Source organism: Microsporum canis, genomic scaffold, assembly GCF_000151145.1.
Source record: "Microsporum canis CBS 113480 supercont1.2 genomic scaffold, whole genome shotgun sequence".
NCBI lineage: Eukaryota > Fungi > Ascomycota > Eurotiomycetes > Onygenales > Arthrodermataceae > Microsporum > Microsporum canis.
Window position 1 is genome coordinate 2,192,945 of NW_003299168.1, and position 22,478 is coordinate 2,215,422.

The following is a 22,478-nucleotide window of genomic DNA, read 5'->3' on the forward strand; positions in this document are numbered from 1 at the left end:
CCGGCTTCTCGTCTGGCATTCTCTTTGTATTCTCTTTTATTGTAGATGTAGGTGATGTTGATGTAGATGTTGATGTAGGAAGTGCTGGCTTAAGTAGCAGAGCCCAAGTCAGCCGACACGGTCAGTCGATCGAGTCAGTCGATCGAGTCAGTCGGTCAGAAAGCAAGCAAGCAGGCAAGCAGGCAAGCAGGCAAGCAAGCAAGCAGAGCAAGCAGGCAAGCAGAGCAAAGCAGGTTGGAGAAAGTCCACAAGTCGCAGTACAAGAGCGAGAGCAAGAGAATAAGAAGAAAACAGTCGGAAGGGAGAAAAGAGAGAAGAGAAAAAGCTTCTCCTTCGCCCCTCCTAAAGACGAGAAAAGACGAAAAAAGAGACGAAAAAAAAAAAAAAAGAAGAAAAAAACCCCACAAAAGAGTCTACTTTTTTACCTTCTTCTTCTCCACGTTTCTTCCTCCCTTTTTCACGCCCTTCGGCCTTTTCGCGCCCACGAGAGACGCTTGAAGCTTCCGACTCGCCAGTCTCTCTCTCTCTCTCTCTCTCTCCCTCCTTACTCTCTCTTACTCTTACTCTTCCACTCCCCTACTATGTACTCTCTCCCTCCTTACTCTCTCCCTCCTTACTCACTTACTCACTCACTCTCTTACTATGTACCCCCTTGCCACCCCTTACCACCCCTTACACCCTCACCACTTACATAGTACACACCACCTATGTACCTCTAGTCTTAGCCTTACTCTTGAAACGACCTCGGCTCACGCCATCTCCAGACTCCCGCACGAAGATGATCCGGGGAAGTCGCTCAGCCACGCCACACTCACTCGTGCATACAGTACATGCTGGATGTACAGTACCTCCTACGGCTGATGCGACATGACAGTGGCATGATGGCACCTTGAGGGTTAAAAGAGCCGGAAAGACGGAAGTGAGCTAAAAAGAGCTCGTAGATTAGATTCGGGCGCTGCCTTCCGGGTCGCTTCCCTCGTATCCTCACTCTCGGCCTCCTCCCGCCGACGTATATCGCCGTACATTATACATTATACACTGCACTCTACTATGCACTCTACACTGACGCATACATGTAGAGCTCTCCACATGCGTCTGGAGCTATGCGTGAGGATGGGCGCCAACGCTTCCATCTGCGCCAGGTCGAAAGAGGATGCTTCTTCGAGCCCGTCGACGTCCGTCTGCCTGCCCGTACAGCCGGAGAAGCTTCTCTCTGGCCGGTATCATGGAGTCCCTTGGTCGTCTTCCTCTCGCTCTGGGTGCGGGTGGAGGGATTCCACGTCGCCACCTCGACCTGTCGGGCCAAGGGGTTACGCAAGTTCTCTTCCCTTCTTCTGGATAGATAACATGGGAGGCCGTGTTTCATCTCCTGCATCCGGCCTGCTGTGTACAGCCCCGTCCTGCACAGGCTGATCTTAGCACCTCGGCATGCTCTCAGGCAGGCCTACAGAGGGCCTCTCAATTCTATAGCACGGTATACCTAGACTAGTTCTGGAGAGCGGGCGATCTCAGACACATACCATGTTACTATACATACCATTACTATTATTTACGGAGCGAAGCGAAGTATATTGTATTCCAAAAATATATAAGTCTACATACAAGAACAGTCTACATACAAGAACGTCTACGTATGTACGGTCTACGTATGTACGGTCTACATACAACAGCCATGGAGCTAACGTGACGACAGTGGCCAGGCTTCGACCAGTCCTCCGCTCGTCGACGAGGCATTGCCCCGACTACTTAATACCCCAAACATGCGATATAGTCAGCACTTCTGATAGAAGAGTACCGGAAGAGCCTCTCGGGACGTCCGAGGAACCTGGCATCGGTATCCGTCCCATCGTTCCAATATGGGTGCATGTGGCCACGATTCTTGAGGGCGTCTCTGCAGCCCTGTCTGAACGTCGTATGCTCTTGCCGATAGCCCAACGCCATCCGAACCGGCCGTTGGTGTGGACGCTTTGCGACAGGATATCTGTTCAAGACAGGATATCCGGCATTGCCATTCTGGGCTCTCTTGCCTGTCTTGTCTTGTCTATCTTGTCTATCTTCTTGTCCGTCTATCTGCAGTGGACGGAGGATGTGTGAAGCGTCGACATTATGAATTCATGTATAGTCGCATTTAAGTCCCCCTTCGATCTGTTGGAAGGCGGCGACTTGTGCTGGTGGTGAAGATGCAGATGTCCACTCTCGGATCCCAACTCAAACCCAGTGCTCCAGTTACGCATCAGGCGGTTTGCGTGCAGTCAATCGCACCCCATACCGCCAATAGTTCCGCCATCGAGCCCTGAACGATATCCCTCAGTCGAAAGTGAACAGGGCAAGGTGTTGTATGTAACCTACATAGTACTGCCCTGACTTACCGGCCCACCAGCTCCACAGCCTCAATTTCTGCCCAGGTATCTACTCCATAGCGATCATCAGCTTTTCTCCATGGAAGAACGGAGTGGCAAGCTTTATCGATCGTATATCGGTGAAGCTGCGATCTTTTCGGGGAAGAAGCAGTACCATGTCACGTGATACCCAGCCAGCCCGGAAGATTCCGTGACGTAATAGCTTATTCAACCGCCAAGATATCAAAAAGCCTTTTTTTCTTATTTATATAGAACAGCAGAAAAGGGTGGTACAAAAACGGCCACCTCAGGGCTACAGTTACATGGTAGAACCGCTTCCCCATGTTTATCTCACGGTCTGGGCCAGTCCCGCGCTCAAATGAGCAGATGCCACATGCACTTCACAGGAATCATCTACATTCAGGCCAAGTGCCAGTTGTTAATGCCCAGCTACACACGACTGAACTTTGGTTTAGCAGGCTCTCAATCCCCTTTTTTTCAGATAATCCAGCATTTCCTGTTCCATTTCGCCGCCTTCCAGAACATCGATTATATCGTATATCGCCATATCCCTGTATTCGTTGCTAATACGATCTAAAGGCCCCCCCCCCCAATTCAACATCGGATACAAGGATGTTCTGTATATTCAAATCCGGATGAGCACGAACCTTGGGTCTTGCGTCGTCCATTGTAAAAAGACACGAAGAAGTCTCCCTTATTGAGGATGTTCTCCGGCTTCTTGGTCCGGTTAAGCGAGAGAAGGTAGAAATCTTCCGGGTCTGTAAAGGGCCAGCTGTGAAATACGGCGTTGGTTCAATATCTTTATCATTTCGTCCGAGCCGCTCAGGCATTGCCGAGTAGTCAATAAGGTCTCAATGGGCCGGGGTTAAGTTACTCTCCGCATCATAAGTTGGGGCTCCACCGGTAGAAAAGGAGAACCGGCTCAGTTCTCCAGAGATTTCTTGCGGCGCAATCTTCATTCTTCCTTGGAAATCCCCATGTTAAACTACAGTCATAAAGAGATATTCCTGGATAAACGGAACTCCAAGGTCATCATCCGACGTTGAGTAAAACGCAGATACCTCAGGGACCAGGACTGAAGTTTCGCGTTGAATAAGTTTCAGGCTTCAGATTAAAGGCTGATAAGGCGGCAGCTGTGAATTGCTCGGGGATCCCACATGCTGGAATCTTGAGTATCCCAAGTAGGATCTGAAGAGAAGTGATTCCACACCTTTTGGCTCGATAGATAGAACAGGAGAGAAGATTGCAGCATCCCACTTTGAGCGGAACTGGACAGTAAAGCTGTCTTCTCTTCATCCATGAGTACATAGATCATGGCACTTGTTAAGTGAGAACGATGGAGATTTGGTTGAAAAGTTGATTAAATAGTTCTTTTCAAGCTCAAATTCCCTATTCCAGCCTCCCATAATCAGCTATCCTACAATGGGATCGCGATCATCCGTAACACTTCGGTAACTAGTCCGTTAAGAGAAGAAGACTTGCTACTGCTTCATTATCATGGACTGGGACCACCTGGCAGAGGAAAAGGCGCAGACCCTCTTCGCCGGATGGCTCAGGCTGCTCTTCAGAGACTCGACTCTGCCCCTTCGTTTGGCCCAGAACCATCGGCCGGATGTTCGCGCGGTTGAAGCATCAGAGTACACCACCGGCTCATGCAACATCTGCACCACGGTTACCTTCGAGGATGGCCAGCGTGTTGTCGTTCGCTTCCCTCTTCTTGGTCGAAGCAGGTTCCGTCGTGAGAAGACCTAGGATGAGCTCGCCACCATGACTTTCCTGGCTGTTCATTCCGCGGTACCCGTGCCCAAACTGCTAGGCCAGGGTCGATGGGCAGGCGGTCCCTACATAGTCATGTCGTTCGTAGAGGGCAAGTTACTGTCTTCTTATCTGCGAGACCCGACGGTCAAGTCGCCCAGCTTGAAGCCCGATGTCGACGAAGGTCAGCTGCGCCAGGCTTACGCCAGCATGGCCAAAGTGCTGCTTGACCTGTCCAAGCCCGTCCTTTCGTCCATCGGCGGCCTGGTGTTCGACTGTGACAGAAAAGGATGGAAGGTCGACAAGAGGCCTCTCACCCTCAACATGAACGAGCTCGTCAGGGTGGGCAATGTCCCCCTTCACGTCTTCACCCAGTCCAGCTTCCCAGATACCCCTTCTTATTTCTCCCACCTCGCGGACCAGCAGTTCATGCACTTGTTCTACCAGCGCAACGACGCCGTCAAGGGTTATGATGACTGTCGAAAAAAGTACATTGCCCGCTGCCTCTTCAAGCAAGTGGCCCGTCGTTTAGCTTACACGTCTACCGCTTCGACGTTCCACCTCTACTGCGATGACCTGCGTCCCTCAAACGTCTTGGTCGACTCGGATTTTTCTGTTACTGCTGTCATAGACTGGGAATACACCTACTTTGCCCCCGCCGAGTTCACGCACGCCGCACCCTGGTGGCTGCTGTTCGAGAGCCCCGAGGCATGGGAGTCTGACCTCACTCGCTTTCTAGACAGGTACAGGCCTCGTCTGGACCTGTTCCTGTCTGTCCTGCGTAAGGAGGAAGACGCGCGTATTGCGGCGGGCGAGATGAGGAAGTCCCAGCGTCTGTCAGGCAGGATGGCAGAGAGCATGGAGGACGGGGTGTTTTGGTTCTGTCTCGCCGCCAGGAAGAGTTTTATGTTTGATGATATCTACTGGACTTTTTTGCATGGGATGTTCTTTGACCAGAAGACTGAGCCAGAGGATTATTTGACGGCGGAGGAGAAGGATGGCATGCAACAGTTTATCGAGATGAAAATCAAGCAGGCCGAAGAAGGGACTCTAGATGAGCACTCTTCCTTCGACGAGGTCTTTGACATGTAATCTCCTTCGTCACTCTATACTACTTCATAAGCAGTTATTTATATCTATTGGGTTGAACGGGATGACGTAGTTACAAACTCTAAATAAGTACCACTTGTAGACAACGAAACAATGCTTCAGTTACCAAATAACCACAGGAATATAGACATAAAACGGTGAATGACGGCCGTAAGCTCCGGAGCCTATAGGATGTCTATATATGTATGTGAATGGGCTAAATGGTTGCCAAGTAGGGCCAAACGTTGGATACTAGAACGTAGAATAAATAACTTTAGGCATCTAAGACATGATAGTATATCTGACTGCTTTATAGCTTCGTGATACCACACATCGTGGTTGAAGGTCTACATCACAACCAATCTTCATCATCGCCAGAAAGCCTTGAACAAAACATCGATACGCCTTGTATTAGATAAGACATGAATGACTAATCACCCCACGCGGAAACCAAAACAAAAAAGTCAAAATCGTTATCGAAAGGAAAAAAAAAGACCGAGAAAAGAAGAACTTTTGAACGAAGAAACGTTCGAACTTCAGCTTCATCCACCAGCTTTACGAGACATGCTCTCTTCCTTTTCCTTTTATTCTTCCTCCCGTTCTTATTATCCACTCGCTATTCTCCAATTACCGTCTCAGTCCCCACCAGACAGTCAGGCGCTCAATCGTTTAATACCGCACTCCGCAGTCTCGATCGACATCTCTTTTTTACCTTAACCTGAATGGCTCCCCCCCGCCAGCGCCCTGCACCCGCTACAGCTGCTGCTGCTGCTGCTACGTCTGCTGCTGCCAATGCTGTAATCCCAGATGACTCCCGGTCAGAAGCGTCCAGCACCCGTGAACGCCAGGGCACCACCAAGGGCCGCAAACCCGCCGCAACCTCTTCGGCCGCTGCAAACACCACCGTTGCGGGAATGAATGCAGCTTTGAAAGAAGGCAAATCCCCTGCTGCAGATCAACGCATGGACGAGAGTGGCAGCGTTGAGTCTCAGGCCTCCGTATGTGGCTTTCCTAAATATAACATAGATAATACGCCACGACCAAATCTAACAGCAGCAATAGATAAATTGGTCCACTATGCCTCTGTCTGTCCTTCACGAATACCGCTACGCCTACAACCTATCCTGCCCAAGCGCGTTCTCATCACAGATAAACTCCATCCTCCTCTCGCAGGGTGCCGGTCTGCGATCTGCAACCGCCATTTCCATCCGACGCAGACAATTGCTCCAGCAGCAGGCATCGGACAGACAACATCAGGACATGCAGGTTGACACTGACATGGACATCAGCTCGAGACAGGAAGGTCCAACTATGCGGTCGGATAATGTACTTCATCGCCTCTCTGCCCCGGCACAGGGACGAGTGTCTAAGGCACAACTTGCCTCGGCAGTGCGGAAACATTTTAATAACACGGCTATATCAGAGCAGGATGCCATCGCTCGGTTTCTGTATAAAGTCAACGAGGAGAGGAGAGGGAAGGAGTTTCGGCTTAGATTTCAGCCGTAGATCTTGATCTCCCTGTTTCTTTGCTCTGCTCTTTTGCCCTGTTCTCTTTGTCTTTCATATATGGCGTTAGGTCCATCCGGTTTGGTTACATACTTGATAGATACCCTTGTGAGCTAGAGTCTGCTCTTCTGTATAAAACAAACTAGAGAATATAAAGATTAATCTAATATACCCCCTTTTAACCTGTTAAGAAATATCCTTGTTATAAAAGGGTAGGAAAAAAGAGTTGCCATTGTATATTTCTATCTGTTGCCCCCTTCCCCCTTTTTTATGATAAAAAATGAAATAACGACGTCGACATAATGCTATTTTAATGGATAGATGCAGATAGATGTTTGTAGGAAAAAATGCTGTAGGAAAACTTCGTCTATTTGCCCAGCTGGTTGTCTGGGTGGCCTGATATTTGTTCTTGAGCTCTTTTGGATCGTATCTCAAACATACCTAGGTATTCATTCATTCGTGTTTCTCCTCGTTTCTTTCTCCTACTTCATACGTTACTTCCATGCATTCAGGCCCGCCCATGGATCGCCCTGTGACTGTGATTGAGAGGGTTGGTTTGCACGATGAGATGGCTGACTGGGTGGATAGTTGCTGGTTGGAGGAGGATATCCCCCCTGTCCCTGGCCAGGTGAGTTATATTGTACTGGTGAGTGGCGTGGCGGCGGCGGAGGAGGCACGTAGCCCTGTGGTAGATATTGGGGAGTATGGCTGGGTGGAATCTGGGGCTGAGGGACGGGTGATGTGCCCGGGTAGCCGCCGTACGAGGACGGACTAGCATAGTATTGCTGCAGCGGCGGAGGGGAGGTCGGTGGCTGTTGGTAAAGGTAGGCCATGGGGTTGTATGCTTCTGGGTTCATGTGTTGGGCGTAGGGTGGTTGAGTGCCACCATAGCCTTCAGTGGGCGACATGCCGTTGCCGCTTGGGTAAGTTATAGGTGGATAATTGGTCGAGGTGGACGGAGGGTATTGGGCTGTGATGGGGGATCGAGATGGAGGTTGCTGTGGTGGTAGGCCGGGGTGAGTGGGTGATTTTGCCGTGTTAGCAGCCCGTTTGGGCGCAGGAGGCGGAGGTGGAGGCGGAGGCGATGATGGTGAAGAGGCCGGATCTACAGATAATCGTTCCATCAGGTTCTTCAGTTTGTCTCGTTCGCGTTCTTCGTGGCCGGATGCTTGTGCGGCCTTGTCTCGCTCGATCTGGCTGAGTAGCTGGGCGCCCTCAGCCCGGCGGTTGTTGAGGAAGGTCTCGACATTCTGCTGCAGGTTGTCAATTGTGTCTCGCATTTGCATGTAGAATGCCTGCGCCTGGCTTAGCCCGTTCAGGAGTTCGTGGAACGCCTTGTGTGCCTTTCTGTACTTGGATGTGACCGCGTTTCGCTGCTTGGTGAGTACTTCATATTTTGATTTCTCAGCCCGTACCCGCTTGTCCTGTAGCAGATCACCATATACTTTGGCCAGCTCTTTCATAAGGCCACTCTGTTTATGATTTGCCTGTAACAGCCGGTTTTGGTGAGGTCTGAACTTCTCCAACTCCGTTTGGAATAGCTGCTCCTCTTGGTTGGCGATTGATTTCTTGTTGAGAATAAGAACGTTGGAGATGTCGTCATTGTGAACCTGGTAAGATTATTAGGCATTGAACTGATTGGTTGTTTCTTTTTAGTTGATAGAACTCACCTTGTCTTTCAAGTCTTTCAAGGTCTGCATCCTGTCTCTCTTCACCAGGCTCAATTTCCGTAGCAGTTCCTCAACTTTTGCGATCTGCTCTGCCACAGATAAGCCCCCTTCCCCATAGTCTGCCTCCAAGAGGTTTCCTTCCAGGGCCCTGTTGCTATAAGGGCTTCCTGGGCTGGCACCATTCTTCCCTGGCCTCGAGCCGGCCGCAATGAGTGCTTTCTGGAAGAGTATATCCGGCTCACCAGCCTCGCCAGCAGCACGCATTTCCTCAAAGTCGGACTCATGCTGTCGTAGAGTGACCAACAGCTGGGAATCACTCGAGCTGGCTTCGTCAATTGTCTCGCGGTAACTTCTTATATCCGATCGTAGAGTCGAGGTCAGGCGCGAGCTTGGCTGTTGTGTCCAATCAGCACCATATTTGGACCGCATCTTCTCACACACGCTCTCCTCGGTATCCAGCTGCTTGGTACACTGCTCCAGGGTGGAAAGTAGCGACGTCTTGTCATCCTGTAGATCCTCGAGAGTGCCTCTGAACGGTTCCTGACAGGAAACCTCTTCGCACCACGTTCTGAACTCTTCATCGACCGTCAGCTCATCGTCCAGGCTTCCCTTCAGGATATTTAAACTGCCGGGAAGCTTCAGGTAGTCTAAGCTGGCGGCCATCTCTCCATTAGCAGCTTCAACTTTCTCTGTTTCCGCCCGGACGAGCTTCGCCTTTTCTTCATCGTACAAACTCGCCGACTCGGTAACAGACATTGGGACTATACGCTGAAAAATATCGGGGCCAATTATCCGCTGGATATCTTGGCCCTGGTACAGTTCGCTGACGGGTATAGCTTTGGCAGCGGGGAGTTTGGCTACAGGAGAAACAGCAGCCTCAGCTGGAACTTGGTGGTGATAGATGAAGTCATTATCCTTCTTCATCGAAGGTAGCTTCTCTTGAACGGTAGCTAGCTGTCGCCGTACCATATCCAGCAGTACGGTGCCATTTTCAGACGTGAGATTAGAGCCAGAAGGGACGGAGGAAGGAAATGACTTGGCCATACTAATTGCAGCCGTGGACGCCTTCTCCGCTATCTGTAATCGTGCGATGGCGACACCGTGTATACCGCCTTCGTCGTCAGCAATAGCTTGGTAATAGCTTGCCAGAGAGGTCATATGTGACGCCTTTGCGGAGGTCAGAATCCACCACACTTTCTCAAATATCCCCTTGGTAACATTTTCCTGAACACCTTCCGCCGCCAGAGTGTATAGATGAGCGGCTTGACTGGCGAGCTTGGCCAAGAATCCCGGTTTCTTCCCATCTGTTATCTGCTTTTCGAGAAAGACTTCTTGTGCTTGGGCAAGAGTAATAGATATCATCGTCTTGACCGTATCTCGGCTCAGGTCTGTCGAGGGAGCATGTAGGAAGTTGTCGTTGATGTAGGTGAACATGCCAGCCGACGCTTGGAAGGAGTGGTATGCGGTCTTCAACCCGGTATCGTCAGATCGACTTTGGTTGGCGGCATGGCAAGATAGGACGGCGGAGATGTTGAATATGATGGAAGCCTTCTCGTAGGCCAGAGAGTACTGGGAGGTTGCCTTGTGCGTGAATGCATCGTACCTAGTCGCATCGTCAGCCCTGCAACTTATCCCTCTTGTGGAAGCAAAACGAAAGAACAGCGTACCAGGTAAAGGATATCTTGATATGATTCTCGTCGACGGGGAAGCGTAGATCCAATAGCTCTAGTTGCCCGTAATATCGATAGAGTAGGTCTCTCCCGGAAGCGCTATCTTTGCCCGCACCTCTCATGTCCTGCCGCAGCCTGTTCAAAGTCGCGCATTCTTCCGAATACCTCTCCGGGTCATCACCGTATGTCTGTCTGATGTATCCCTTGAGAGGAGCAATCCAGTCGATCTCTGCCGTTTGCTTGAGAGGACACGATATCATGGGAGACTGCACCATCGTGGCGGATTTGGCGGCCGAAGAGCCAGCACTCTCCCCCAAGAGGACGACAGATCTGCTCCAGGAATAATCCTATGCACCGTAGCAATTGGAGAGTAGTGTACTCCGTAGTTCTGTATATATACGTCCCTCTATATACGGGGATCAGGACGCTGGGAGTGCTAGGCTTCTGGCTGGCTATATTGGCCCTCCTCGGCGGAACGATGTGGGGAGGAGGGTGATGTATAGTTGGTGTCGTCACCAAAAAGAAGGCCTGGTCAAACCGGACATGCGCTCTATATAGTTGTCTTTGTGCCTCTGTGTCTGTCGCGGCGTCAACTGGTGCTTTTTGGGGGCCGGAGGAGGTTATCTATATGTTGGTTGGTTGATGTTTCTGGTGAAGGCGAGAAGTTGGTGCAAAAAGATGTCAAGGCAGCGTCAACAAGCCTTATCACGGCGGCAGTGAATCTGAAGAACTTCTTCCTCTTCTTTTCTTTTTCTTCTGCTGTCTTTCATCTCTAGAGCCGATATACTACTCGCATGATGCACTAAGAGTGGGAGATTTTTCATCCCATCCTAGTCTTGCACTCTCTACTGGCGCCACTATCACAGCCGGATCCTTGCCTGCTGAAAGTATGGCATCCGCCCAGTAGGCCTGAGATGCTGCTTCACAGTCACAGATTGGCTAGACATCAGTTTCAGCCCGGCAGATTGTCAAAAGGCTATATATACGAGTTATGTATATGTGTATGGTGGGAGAAGGGCGACACACAAGGGCGGAGAGGAGATGAAGAGCTTTTAGCATACAAACAGTATTCCCTATCCTGATGAAACTGTTCCTCCGAGTCTATAATATAAACAGAAATGATGTCACATATCTTGCCTTGAAAGGAAGAAAGGAGACGTCTCCTTTTGTCTCCCACTGTGTAAATGATCCAGTGGAGCGTCATCTATATACTTGTTGGTGATTTCGACTTGACCTACCAATATCCCACCCACGCCTAGGAAGTGGAAACTCGAGCTGTAGGGACTCGTCATAGCCTAGCTTTGTCCTATTTTTTTTTGCATTCGTCTGTTATGCAAAATTTGAGAGGCCTTGAGCAATGTCCAATTCCTGCTCATGCATATCACTGCCATCGTGAAGATAGGCCTGCTCGGCCGATTTACTGCAGGCGTCTGGCTAATGAGACGGGTTATTAGTCTCTTTCATGGATATATATATCGTAGAGTAAAAATGGCAAACTCACTTACCCCGGTACCGGCCCAAAGCAATTTCCGCCTCAGTGTCTGTCCTGTTTCGAAATTGCTGCCCGGCTCGGTCTTCCAGGCACGGCTGTGAAGGGAGCATGCTGTGGGTTGAGAGGCCGGGGAGTCTTCAAAAGGGGGAGAGCATGGAGTAGAAGCCTCGAGAAGTAATAAGCAAGGCTAAAAGGTAACAAAAAAAGGTGCGTCCAACATGTAAACATAAGATGTTGAGTATGAAGAGAAACGCCTGCTAGGTGGCTTTGGCTTTGGTTTTGGATGATGAGGAGTATACAGAAACATAATGTACAGTCAAAAGAAAAAGGGGGAGTTAAAATGTTGTATGAAGGAAAAGATATACCTCGCCCGACGCTATGAGAAAGAAGAAGAAAATAAACGGACAGGATTGAATACCATCCAAGGGGACACGACTAGCCAGAGCCTGATGCCTTTTTAGACTCGTTCGGTTGGTCAGACTCTTTGTGCTGGTCAGGTTGCGCTGAGGGTCCCTTCTTCTCGTTGGAGCCGGATGGACCCTTGCTTGAACTTGAACATGAATTGCGATGGTTCATCAACTTGTCCCAAGCAGACTTGATGAAACCTTGGCCCTTCTGTCCGTTGCCTCCTCCTTCCGTTGATGACTTGCTAGAAGAACTGAGTATACATTAACCCTTGATGAAGCTGGATATTCATGGGCTTGGGAATGCTTACCTCTCAGGTTTCATTTCGTTGACATTCATAATTCGTTTCGCAGTCTTATCATCCATCTCATCTGCAAGAACCTCTAGGATTGTTCGCTGGTTGGGAGTCAGAGATCTCGGCATGGTGACCTTGAATTCAACCTTCAAGTCCCCGTTGCCTGCTCTCCTGCCACCGAGCTTTCGCATACCCATTCCTGGCAAGGTAATCTTATCACCAGTTCCGGTTCCAGTGCCAACTCTGACCTTAGCCTCCCCGTCTAGCGTGGGGACTGTAACTTCACCCCCTAAAAGCGCGGTTGTGAGAGGGATGGCGGCAGTGTACAAGACATCAGATCCAGAGCGATTAAACCGACGGTCCGCAGCAACCCGTATAAAGACGAAGAGGTTCCCTCGCTGTGTGCGGGTTCCTGGTTCTGCCATGGGGGCGTCACCTTCACCGGCAACCCGTAGCCTCATCCCGTCTTCTACACCCCCTGGGATATCAACCTTGACAGTCCTCCGTTCTCGTACAACACCTCCACCGCTACATGTGTTGCATTCGGAGCCTCTTGGGATCAACGAGCCCGTTCCATTACAAGCTCCGCATGTGCTCTGCATCTGGAAGCCTTGGATAACATGGATCTGTGCGCCGGTTCCGCCACAGGTGCTGCAACGTGATCGTTTCTTTCCGTCCTTCAATCCTTCTCCCTTACACGAATTACATGTAACCAAGGGCGTGATGTTGATATCCTTGGTTGTTCCCTTGGCCGATTCCATGAACGAGATATTTGCCTGAACCTCGATATCGTCTCCAACCGCAACGCTGGAGAAGGGCGACCCATGACCGCGTGGATTGCGACCAGTAGCTTTAGCAAAGGCACCGAAGATGTCATCAAAATTTATATCTGCGGAAAACCCTCCTCCAAAACCCCCGCCGCTTCCAAAGCCGCCAAACCCATGAAAGCCACCTGCCCCTCCAAAGGGACCGCCGCCAGCAGCGCCAGGATTAAAGCCACCGTTCTGATCAAATGCAGCAGATCCGTACGTATCAAAGGCCTTCTTCTTTTCGGGGTCGGATAAAGTCTCGTAGGCGGTTTGCGCTTCGGCGAACTTGTCTTTAGCATTGGGGTCTTTGTTTGTATCTGGATGAAATTTTTTCGCCAGCCCGTAGTATGCTCGCTTAATTTCCGAAGCTGATGCATCTTTGCTAACACCCAAGACGCTGTAAGGATTTTTTGCTGCCGCTTGGACGGGAGCTGTTGCATGGAATTGCTGTGGATCGATGTGAGCGAAGATGATACTTGGCTTTGCGGTTTCGGTTAATAATAGCCCACTTACTCTTGATGAATGGTTCAATGACTGCGCATTGCTCGGTCTAACAGTAGGCCTCTGGCCATTCCAGGCCTTGGAATCAGTCTGATATGACCGTGACTGCACATGCCGGCTGAAGTCAAGGCATTGACTTCTATAAGATCTCGACGTTCGCAACAGACGGCAAGGAACAGAGACTGCTAGCGGCAGCCCGGGCGCAGTGACACTCATGGGAAGATAATATAAACGCGATCAAGTATATTAATTTGTATATAACGAGGAGAACGAGAAAGCTCTTCGACTTCTTCTTCTTCTTTTCGAACATTCAAGAAAAAAAAAAGTTTCCCCGGAACTTCGGCCAAATAGTTTTTCCAGCTGCCATCCCCGAATGACTAAAAAGAGCAAAAAAAACATCAAGTTCGATCCGGCAAATCTCGAAGTTGTCTCTTTAGCTACTCTTTTTCTCGTCAGCTCGGGGAATTGCTGTCTTGAAGGGCTGTACGGAGTGCTGTATTATATTTGGTTTGGGGGCCTTCATTCGTTATTAGTTTTGATCTCTTTCTTTTTTTTTTTTTTTTTTTTTTTGGTACCAACCGCGAGGATGATTCGGGGCATCAGTCTGCCGTGGAGAATAGCTCTTCGTCGGACCTCCCAGGATGTTCGGTACAGAGCCTACAGTCCCCTAATCAGACAGATTGCTTTCTCTCGCCTAGATGTTCGAACTTCTCAACTACCATTCTCGCGCAGTCTCTCTTCGACTCCAGCCCGACTAAAAGAGAAACCATCTCCGCCACAACCAAAGAAGGACAAAAGCGAAGGAAACGAGGCGGAAGCAGAACGCGAAGAGAAAATAAAGCCTGAGGAACCTTCTGAAGGTAAAGGAAAATCTGATGAACCAGGCCCAATTCCATTGTCAGAGGGGCGATCAGACTCAAGGCCAAGCCAGGCGGGAGCTGGCAGCGGTGGCAGTTCTAGCGGAAGCGGGAGTGGGAGTGGTGACGGAGGGAGGCGAGGAAGAAAGGGATCTTCAGAAAAGGCGCTCCAGAAACCGACGATACCGGATGTCTATCCACAGGTGATGGCCATCCCAATTGCTCGACGACCTCTGTTCCCTGGATTTTATAAGGCTATCACGATCAAAGACCCGAACGTTGTATCCGCCATACAAGAAATGATGAAACGAGGGCAACCCTACGTCGGAGCTTTCTTGTTCAAGGATGAAGCTGCCGATAAAGATGTCATTGACAGCATAGACGAGGTTCATGATGTCGGTGTATTTGCCCAAATTACAAGCGCTTTCCCCGTTCATGGAGATGAGAGTGGCCTTACGGCAGTTTTATACCCGCACCGAAGAATAAAAATGACGTCCATTCTCCCATCTCGTGATAACTCGCAGAAAGACGTCGGTGATCAAGAGCCATCGAAAGACTCATCAACCGATAAACAAGGTGATGTTGTGGCAAGCTTCGAGGAAGGGACTACAGAACAAACCACCAAGGATACAGGTCTATATGAACCATCAGCGTTCTTACGGAAGTATCCCGTGAGTATAGTTAATGTAAACAATCTGGTGGAAGAACCCATCGACAAGAAGAGCCCTGTCATACGTGCGGTTACGAGTGAAATAGTCAACGTTTTCAAGGATGTTGCAAATCTGAATCCCTTATTCCGTGACCAGATTTCCACCTTTTCCATGAGCCAATCGGCCGGAAATGTTATCGAGGAACCCGCCAAATTAGCCGATTTTGCCGCGGCTGTGTCTGCTGGGGAAATCAAGGAGCTGCAGGATGTTCTAGAAACCATGAATGTTGAGGAACGCCTGTCTAAAGCTTTGGTTGTCTTGAAAAAGGAACTTATGAATGCCCAACTTCAGTCCAAGATCTCAAAGGATGTTGAGGCTAAGATACAAAAGCGCCAGCGAGAATACTGGTTAATGGAGCAGATGAAAGGTATCCGTCGGGAACTAGGAATTGAGTCCGACGGAAAGGATAAACTTGTGGAGAAGTTTAAGGAGAAAGCTGAAAAACTCGCCATGCCTGATGTTGTGAGGAAAGTATTTGATGAAGAATTGAACAAACTCGCACACCTGGAGCCTGCAGCTTCTGAATTTAATGTTACCAGAAACTACCTGGACTGGATAACACAGATTCCATGGGGCCGAAGGAGTGAGGAGAATTTCGGGGTCAAGAATGCTATGAAGGTCTTGGATGAAGATCATTACGGTCTAAAGGACGTAAAGGACCGAATTCTCGAATTCATTGCTGTAGGGAAACTCCGTGGAACAGTCGAAGGGAAGATTCTTTGTTTTGTCGGACCGCCCGGTGTAGGAAAGACGAGTATTGGAAAATCCATTGCGCGCGCATTAAACCGACAGTACTATCGATTCAGTGTTGGCGGTTTGACAGATGTGGCCGAAATAAAGGGCCATCGAAGGACTTATGTCGGGGCTCTCCCTGGCCGAATTATCCAAGCCCTCAAGAAATGCCAGACCGAAAATCCCCTTATTCTTATTGATGAAATTGATAAAATTGGACGAGGGCATCAGGGAGACCCAGCATCAGCACTGCTTGAATTACTCGATCCAGAGCAAAATTCTTCTTTCCTCGATCACTATATGGATATCCCTGTGGATCTCTCCAAGGTGCTTTTCGTTTGCACGGCAAACATGACCGATACTATTCCCCGCCCTTTGCTAGATCGAATGGAATTGATTGAGCTTTCCGGCTATGTTGCTGATGAGAAAATGGCCATTGCTGAGCGATACCTTGCTCCTGCGGCCAAAGAAGTCAGTGGCTTGAAACAGGTGGACGTGACTCTTGAAAAAGAGGGTATAGAAGAGCTAATAAAATCTTACTGTCGTGAGAGTGGTGTGCGCAACCTCAAGAAACAAATTGAAAAAGTGTACAGGAAAGCAGCATTGAAAATCATCCAAGATCTACCAGACGAAGAGCCTTCAGAAGAAACCAATGTTAGGGAAGAAGTTAGGGCTGAACAGGAAGCAAATACAAAGGGAGAGACTGAAGCTACAATGGAATCCGCAAGCCAAGAAACCCCGAAGCTAGAAGCTGTGCAAGTTCCATCAGATGTTCACGTTTCTATTGGAAAAGACAATCTAAAAGATTATGTTGGCCCACCCGTCTTTACATCGGATCGACTTTATGATACCACACCACCTGGTGTTGCAATGGGCCTTGCATGGACAAGCATGGGCGGTGCTGCACTATATGTGGAATCAATCTTACAATCTGCACTGTCACCATCTTCCCGGCCCGGCTTTGAACAGACTGGCAACTTGATGAGCGTAATGAAGGAGTCTACAATTATTGCATACTCCTTTGCAAAATCTCTTATGGCTAAAGAATTCCCTGAGAATAAGTTTTTTGACAAAGCAAGGCTTCACCTTCATTGCCCTGAGGGTGCAGTGCAAAAAGATGGTATGTCCTCAATCCCCTTATTTTATCTACCTAGCCGTGATTTTAACGCCATTTATAGGCCCTTCTGCTGGTATTACCATGGCAACTGCCCTACTATCCCTCGCCCTCGACAAGCCCGTTGACCCCGCTATTGCCATGACTGGTGAACTTACAGTAACAGGAAAGGTATTGCGGATCGGAGGACTGCGTGAGAAGACTGTGGCTGCCCGCCGTGCAGGAGCCAAGACCATCATATTCCCCGCAGACAATATGTCTGATTGGCTAGAGCTCCCTGAGGTATGCTTCTCTGCGGTAATTCATCGAGTTATATACAACGGCTAACCTTATATATTTTATTTCTAGAATATTAAAGAAGGAATAGAAGGTCACGCTGCCAGTTGGTATTCCGATATATTTGACCTAGTGTTTAGCAATATTGACCGGCAAGCTATAAATCAACTATGGTCTGCACAGCTTGCTGAACCAGAGAAGGCCGATAAGAAGGCCCAAGAAGACGAAGACTAGTTTTACGTCTATCATTGCCTTAATTTACTTATATAGAAACCCTTGTTCCCATTTCCATACGCATGGTTTGTCTACCCCTCCTCTCTTTGTCATACATTGGTTCCTCAAGCATGGGTCGGAGTTGCACTGGGTATTATTTCCCTCTTTTTCTTTACTCCTTGTTATCAGGGCCACTCTATTTTGTTGGAAAATAGACAAAGGATAGGCAAAGTTTCGAGGAAAAGGAGGGAGGGCGGATGAGGAAGAGGAAAAAGATGAGCAAGATCCCATCCTAGGGCATTGGCTTGAGTTAATGTACATTGGGGTTGCTTCCTAGTTTGGCTACATATTTTCCTGTATATTAGCATCACGATAAACGATATCTGTAGAATTCCACTATTTATTCCTTCTGGTGTTTCTCTGTACTTCTACGGATATTAATACCGCTCCTGCTTTATTCTTCGCTATGATCGTTGGCTATTGAAGTATAATCTAATCTTATCTAATCTAATCTTTCCTCGATAAACTTTAATCACGGCTAACAAACCTTCTCTATAAACTTTAACTATAACTATATATAATCGAACGAATATTAAGTTAATTCAACAGCAAAGGGTTCAACGACAGTTAGACTTAACGAATTTATCAATATAATGAAGGGTAAAACTATTAGGTATATACGAACTGTATCAGGCATTAATTTTCTGGAAGCAATTATGGGCGCTAGAACGTGTATATAAAAAGTTGAGTCAGGTTCATTTCATAGTGGTATCCCCTATATCCATTATTTATGCAGGAGAGAGAGGATAATTTGCAAACTCTAGATATAGAGAGCAGAAGTAGCAGTTATAAATTAAATCTCGAATTTGTCGTAGCTGTAATGTCCAAACATCAACGTAGTGCCTCTTTAAAGATGGATTTAGCCGATGTTTGCTCAAGCTGCTGGAGGATAAAGGAGAGCATTATATTTGAGAAAAGTGTAAGGCCGTCTTGGTTGGCAATATCAAACGGACCGAATTCCTGAATCTTAAGAAATGGTACTGGCCCCTGAAAAGGAAGTACAATCTGAGAATTTGACGCAAAAATATACTCAAGGTATTTGTTATCATAAGTGCCGATACTGATGTGGAATTGTAAATGGTCTTGGGCTACCATAAAGGTATGGTAAGTCTTCTTCTTTTTCTTCCACTATGACACAGGTTCGGTTAGTAAAGGTTTCCAGTTTAGAGACGAGATACCGCAGTAAAGAAAAGAAAACCAAGGAATTCTTACGGCCTGATCGCTTTCATGGCGCTTCCAAATGTAGGCGATATGCTCCATTGACTGCTGGGCCAACACAGGGATGCTACCATCACTCTCCTTACGCACAGCGCGCTTCGCTTCGAAAATTGCAGCTTCACGTAGCATTCCGGACAGAGATGTACTGAAAGGAATACTACCATCGACACGAGCTCGGTATTGAACCTCGCCTTGTTGCTGACGAGTATTACGTAAAGGACCAAATTGAAACGTTGTCTCAAAGGAGTTTGCAATGCAAAGGGGCCTAGAGCTGTGAGGTTGAACAAGGCTTGCTAAGCCCCCAAGAAAGGTGACCATAAAATCAGTAACAAGAGTCTCGGTTGGGGTCCGACGAGGTGGTTCCTCGTCTTCTAGCTCTACAGGAGCAGTGACAACAGGGTGAAGAGGAGGGGCAGGACTGCCGGCATCATCCATGTCAACATCTTCCATGTCGAAATCTTCTGATTCGAATAGCTGGCGACTTGGACTTTGCGGGTGTTCCCGAATTGGGCTTTGCATTGGATCGAAGTGTCGCCTTGTTTGTGGAGCCCAGCCTACCTGCTGAACATCTACTTCGGTATGAATTGATTTGTCCTGAAGTTGGTTAAATATATTAACCAGTATCGAGAAAGGGCCTAGGTTATCCGCAAGCGTTCCAGAGTACTTGGGTGGAGTGCTTAGGCGAGGTTCTTTTGATGGACATATAATGCTAACAAGATTCTTAAGCTTATCTAGTCCAAGAAGATTCGTTCCTATTATATTTGCTGCGTCGTGAGAATGGTCCTCGGTGAAGAAATACTCCAGGTCTGTAATATATTCCATGGCATCCTCGACATTCTTCTTTTCAGGCCAAATGCATCGTAAGGTAAGGAATGCCTCCTTTGGGACCGACGATGCAGAGAAACGCCCTGTATGTTGTTAGGTTAAATTTTTTAGGCTTGTTAAGGGTGTAATTAACTAGTTACCTTCCTTGCACAGATCCTCGAGAGTGCGTTGTTGAAGGCCATATTTTTGTATCGCTGCACGCCATTCTCCTTCGTTGGAGGGGATTTTATCCAGGCCTTCTGCTGCCTTTCGACGAAGAGTTGCCATAGTAGTTATGTATCACGAAACTCTGTAGACGCGCTGTGGAAGTTTATCAATTCAATCTCAAGTGCAACCTTTAAAATAGAGAATATAAGCAGAGACAGCAGGAAGAGATGCGGTGAAGATGCTAAGAACAAGTAGGAGAAGGTGGGAGAGAAGAAACATGGGAAGAAGAGGGCGGAGTAGGGGGAAGAGGAGAGGGGCTAAGCTGTAAAGGGAAGTCCGGCGCTTAATTCACTGTAGCCTCAGTCACGTGGGCTGCTGCCTGCCCGTTTCCATTGTGGAGTAACTCTTTTCCATAGTGAAGGTTATTTCCTCCTTTCCAACTCCAAACGTTGACGGCCCAACACCAGCAGCCATCAATTCGAACTTGTTCACATTCTCAAAATCAACATCAGCTGGCCGTGGGAACATCTCATTCACAACCACCATGGAATTGGAAAAAGTCCCATTTAGCTCTCCAGCATCTGTTAGCCTGTGTATGGCATCTTTCTTTCGTGGGTATATGTCCTACGCGCCGAATTCATTTTCCTTCGAATGGCTGGAGAGGACACCAGATCTTGAAGTAAAATGTAAGGATTTCACTGGGCAAAAGGTTGTCTTTCCAACTTCTCCTGAACTCTTGGAGGCTATCCGCGATTGCGAGAGAATAAATCATCCAAATAAAGGAGGGTGGCTCCCAAACGACTGGCAGTTTTCTGGATTCCTGGAGAGTGCTGCCTATCAGGCTCTAAAGAAAGTTCCCAGTACGAAATCTGCAGAGTAAGATTATACACTACTATTTTATTTTATTCTGTTAATTCCCTGTTGACGTCCTGTCAGATTTGATGGTCCTCTCTTTAGCACTCTCGGTGAGAGCATCACGATCCAGTCATACCCTCGAATCAAGGGAGTTCGGCTCTTCTATCTGAACGATAACCACTGGAGCTGCATTATGCGCGACTGGACATGCCACTCAGAAAAGCAGGTTGACAAAAAAGATCATATTCGAAAGTCCGAACTGCTGGCTGCTACTTCAATCTTCTGCCGCCAAATGAACGTGATGACATGGAATCCTGACAGCAATCGGTATAAAGCTAAACCAAGATATAAGGGAGGGCTCTTGACTGTATGCTTACCCTTTCCCATCCTTTATTTACTTTGTTTGTCCTATTATATCTATCTACATTTCTGTGCGAGTGCTAACGGACCGAAGGCCACTATTGTGACATGTATCTGTGCGCAGGTGCGCGTAGTCCAAGCGACTTTGAACCCGTCAGAGAAATATCCAACGCTCACCTATACCTTGAGAGCTATCTACGACCTCGGCGAAGAAAAATATGATAAAGAAGCAGCCTTTACTGCTGTGCAATGGATTCTCAGTCCTCCCGACCCGGTTGTGAGGGGAGCTAAGGCCAAGTGATGAGCTATTGGCGACGTTAGCATATTTGTTGTCTCCTTTATTACGCTAGCTTAACAGAATGTAAGAATGCTATTTATGTAATGCTACTTCAAAGTATGAATGCGGATTTAATGCTTAAATTTGTCGTATTAGATAACTTGTTTCTCTGCTGCCTAATAGCGCCGGCTCGTCGTTTAGCTGAATGGCAGATATTTGACAAACTTTCAGTGAATGGGCTATTGCACAAAATTAGAATGTAGTAGGGCTTTCACTTTCCCCCGTATATTTTCGAGAAAAAGTTCGACTGGGTTGATGCTTCGTTGCAGATTAGCCTTTCGTTGTGCAGAGAAATATCGAATGTACCGATCGACGAGGCTCGTAAAACCCTTGAAGGTACGATGAGGTCACCAGCACGGGCCGATGCACCATCTCTCTCTGAACTTTAGTAAGGCCCTCCAGAGGGGACAGTGGGGATTGACAATGAACTAGACCGCCAGTAAGGAGGTTTTTCTTTTTCTTTTCCCCCTTTTCCCTCAGTTGAAATAAATAAAGGATCGAGCGAGGTCAAGCCTGGGTAAAAGACAAGGCCACTTGTTAAAGGGTAAAAGGCAAAATCAGCCAGTCAAAATGGAGTTCACAACCATTACTCGACTTTAGATGTTGCCCTGCCGCAGCCTGTCCTTTTTCTTTCTCTCTGCCGATCCACACCAGTCGACAGGAATATACTTGTCTTTGAAAGAGTAAAACATCATGCGTGAGCGCCGGCGGGTTGGGTTGGTCAATTGGAGCCAGCACAAAGCAGCGCTAAAGGAGAACTGTCACTAATGCAAGGTTTAACGTAGGCAGCCCTATCCACGTCGTGCCCAACGATATCCTGGCTCCAACCGCCCCTCAGCAGTCGCATGGTGAAGTTTAAATTAAAAAAAATTCCATCGACTATTTTTCTTTTCTTGCCGTGGGAAAGAGTCATAAGTACGATATCCCGTGGAATTTGATGCTGCTGCCTGGAGGTCGTTGACTAAAAACAAGACGTTATACGATCCAGAGAAGGGCTGGGAGAGAGACCGGACAAGGGGAATTAAAAGACTGATATCCGCCAGTTCCCGCTTGTAACTTTGCGGGAAAATGAACCATGGATGCGACCGTCTGATGGGCCGCTATATTATTATTATTATCCATAGAAAGCCGTATTTTTTTTTTTTTTTTGCCTGATCTTCTAGAAGACAACCAGTGTCTTTATAATATTTTCCGCAGCATCTGTACGGAGTCAACCAAGGGC

At 48.1% G+C, this 22,478-nt stretch overlaps 8 protein-coding genes across 8 annotated transcripts; 5 read left to right on the forward strand and 3 right to left on the reverse strand.

Moving 5' to 3' along the window:
* Nucleotides 1-1,113: 1,113 nt before the first annotated feature.
* On the forward strand, nt 1,114-2,094 carry MCYG_02271 (uncharacterized protein; the record flags this gene model as incomplete). The annotated part of the gene is made up of 2 exons (XM_002849291.1): nt 1,114-1,387; nt 1,694-2,094. The coding sequence occupies 2 exons, from the start codon at nt 1,114-1,116 to the stop codon at nt 2,092-2,094; spliced, it is 675 nt and encodes a 224-aa protein (XP_002849337.1).
* A 1,763-nt stretch (nt 2,095-3,857) lies between these two features.
* MCYG_02272 (phosphotransferase family protein) lies at nt 3,858-5,207 on the forward strand (the record flags this gene model as incomplete). Its single annotated transcript, XM_002849292.1, has 2 exons — nt 3,858-4,098; nt 4,225-5,207. The coding sequence occupies 2 exons, from the start codon at nt 3,858-3,860 to the stop codon at nt 5,205-5,207; spliced, it is 1,224 nt and encodes a 407-aa protein (XP_002849338.1).
* A 719-nt stretch (nt 5,208-5,926) lies between these two features.
* Nucleotides 5,927-6,710, forward strand: MCYG_02273 (conserved hypothetical protein; the record flags this gene model as incomplete). Its single annotated transcript, XM_002849293.1, has 2 exons — nt 5,927-6,202; nt 6,267-6,710. The coding sequence occupies 2 exons, from the start codon at nt 5,927-5,929 to the stop codon at nt 6,708-6,710; spliced, it is 720 nt and encodes a 239-aa protein (XP_002849339.1).
* A 494-nt stretch (nt 6,711-7,204) lies between these two features.
* MCYG_02274 (vacuolar protein-sorting protein bro1) lies at nt 7,205-10,325 on the reverse strand (the record flags this gene model as incomplete). Its single annotated transcript, XM_002849294.1, has 4 exons — nt 7,205-8,320; nt 8,381-9,547; nt 9,575-9,983; nt 10,048-10,325. 4 exons carry the CDS (start codon nt 10,323-10,325, stop codon nt 7,205-7,207), a joined length of 2,970 nt encoding a protein of 989 aa, XP_002849340.1.
* Nucleotides 10,326-11,977: 1,652 nt separating this feature from the next.
* Nucleotides 11,978-13,768, reverse strand: MCYG_02275 (conserved hypothetical protein; the record flags this gene model as incomplete). Its single annotated transcript, XM_002849295.1, has 3 exons — nt 11,978-12,191; nt 12,258-13,531; nt 13,565-13,768. 3 exons carry the CDS (start codon nt 13,766-13,768, stop codon nt 11,978-11,980), a joined length of 1,692 nt encoding a protein of 563 aa, XP_002849341.1.
* A 370-nt stretch (nt 13,769-14,138) lies between these two features.
* On the forward strand, nt 14,139-17,475 carry MCYG_02276 (ATP-dependent protease La; the record flags this gene model as incomplete). The annotated part of the gene is made up of 3 exons (XM_002849296.1): nt 14,139-16,971; nt 17,030-17,247; nt 17,314-17,475. The coding sequence occupies 3 exons, from the start codon at nt 14,139-14,141 to the stop codon at nt 17,473-17,475; spliced, it is 3,213 nt and encodes a 1,070-aa protein (XP_002849342.1).
* Nucleotides 17,476-18,345: 870 nt separating this feature from the next.
* On the reverse strand, nt 18,346-19,824 carry MCYG_02277 (conserved hypothetical protein; the record flags this gene model as incomplete). Its single annotated transcript, XM_002849297.1, has 3 exons — nt 18,346-18,642; nt 18,727-19,640; nt 19,698-19,824. The coding sequence occupies 3 exons, from the start codon at nt 19,822-19,824 to the stop codon at nt 18,346-18,348; spliced, it is 1,338 nt and encodes a 445-aa protein (XP_002849343.1).
* Nucleotides 19,825-20,248: 424 nt separating this feature from the next.
* Nucleotides 20,249-21,220, forward strand: MCYG_02278 (conserved hypothetical protein; the record flags this gene model as incomplete). The annotated part of the gene is made up of 3 exons (XM_002849298.1): nt 20,249-20,580; nt 20,641-20,926; nt 21,014-21,220. The coding sequence occupies 3 exons, from the start codon at nt 20,249-20,251 to the stop codon at nt 21,218-21,220; spliced, it is 825 nt and encodes a 274-aa protein (XP_002849344.1).
* Between the last annotated feature and the right edge of the window lie 1,258 nt (nt 21,221-22,478).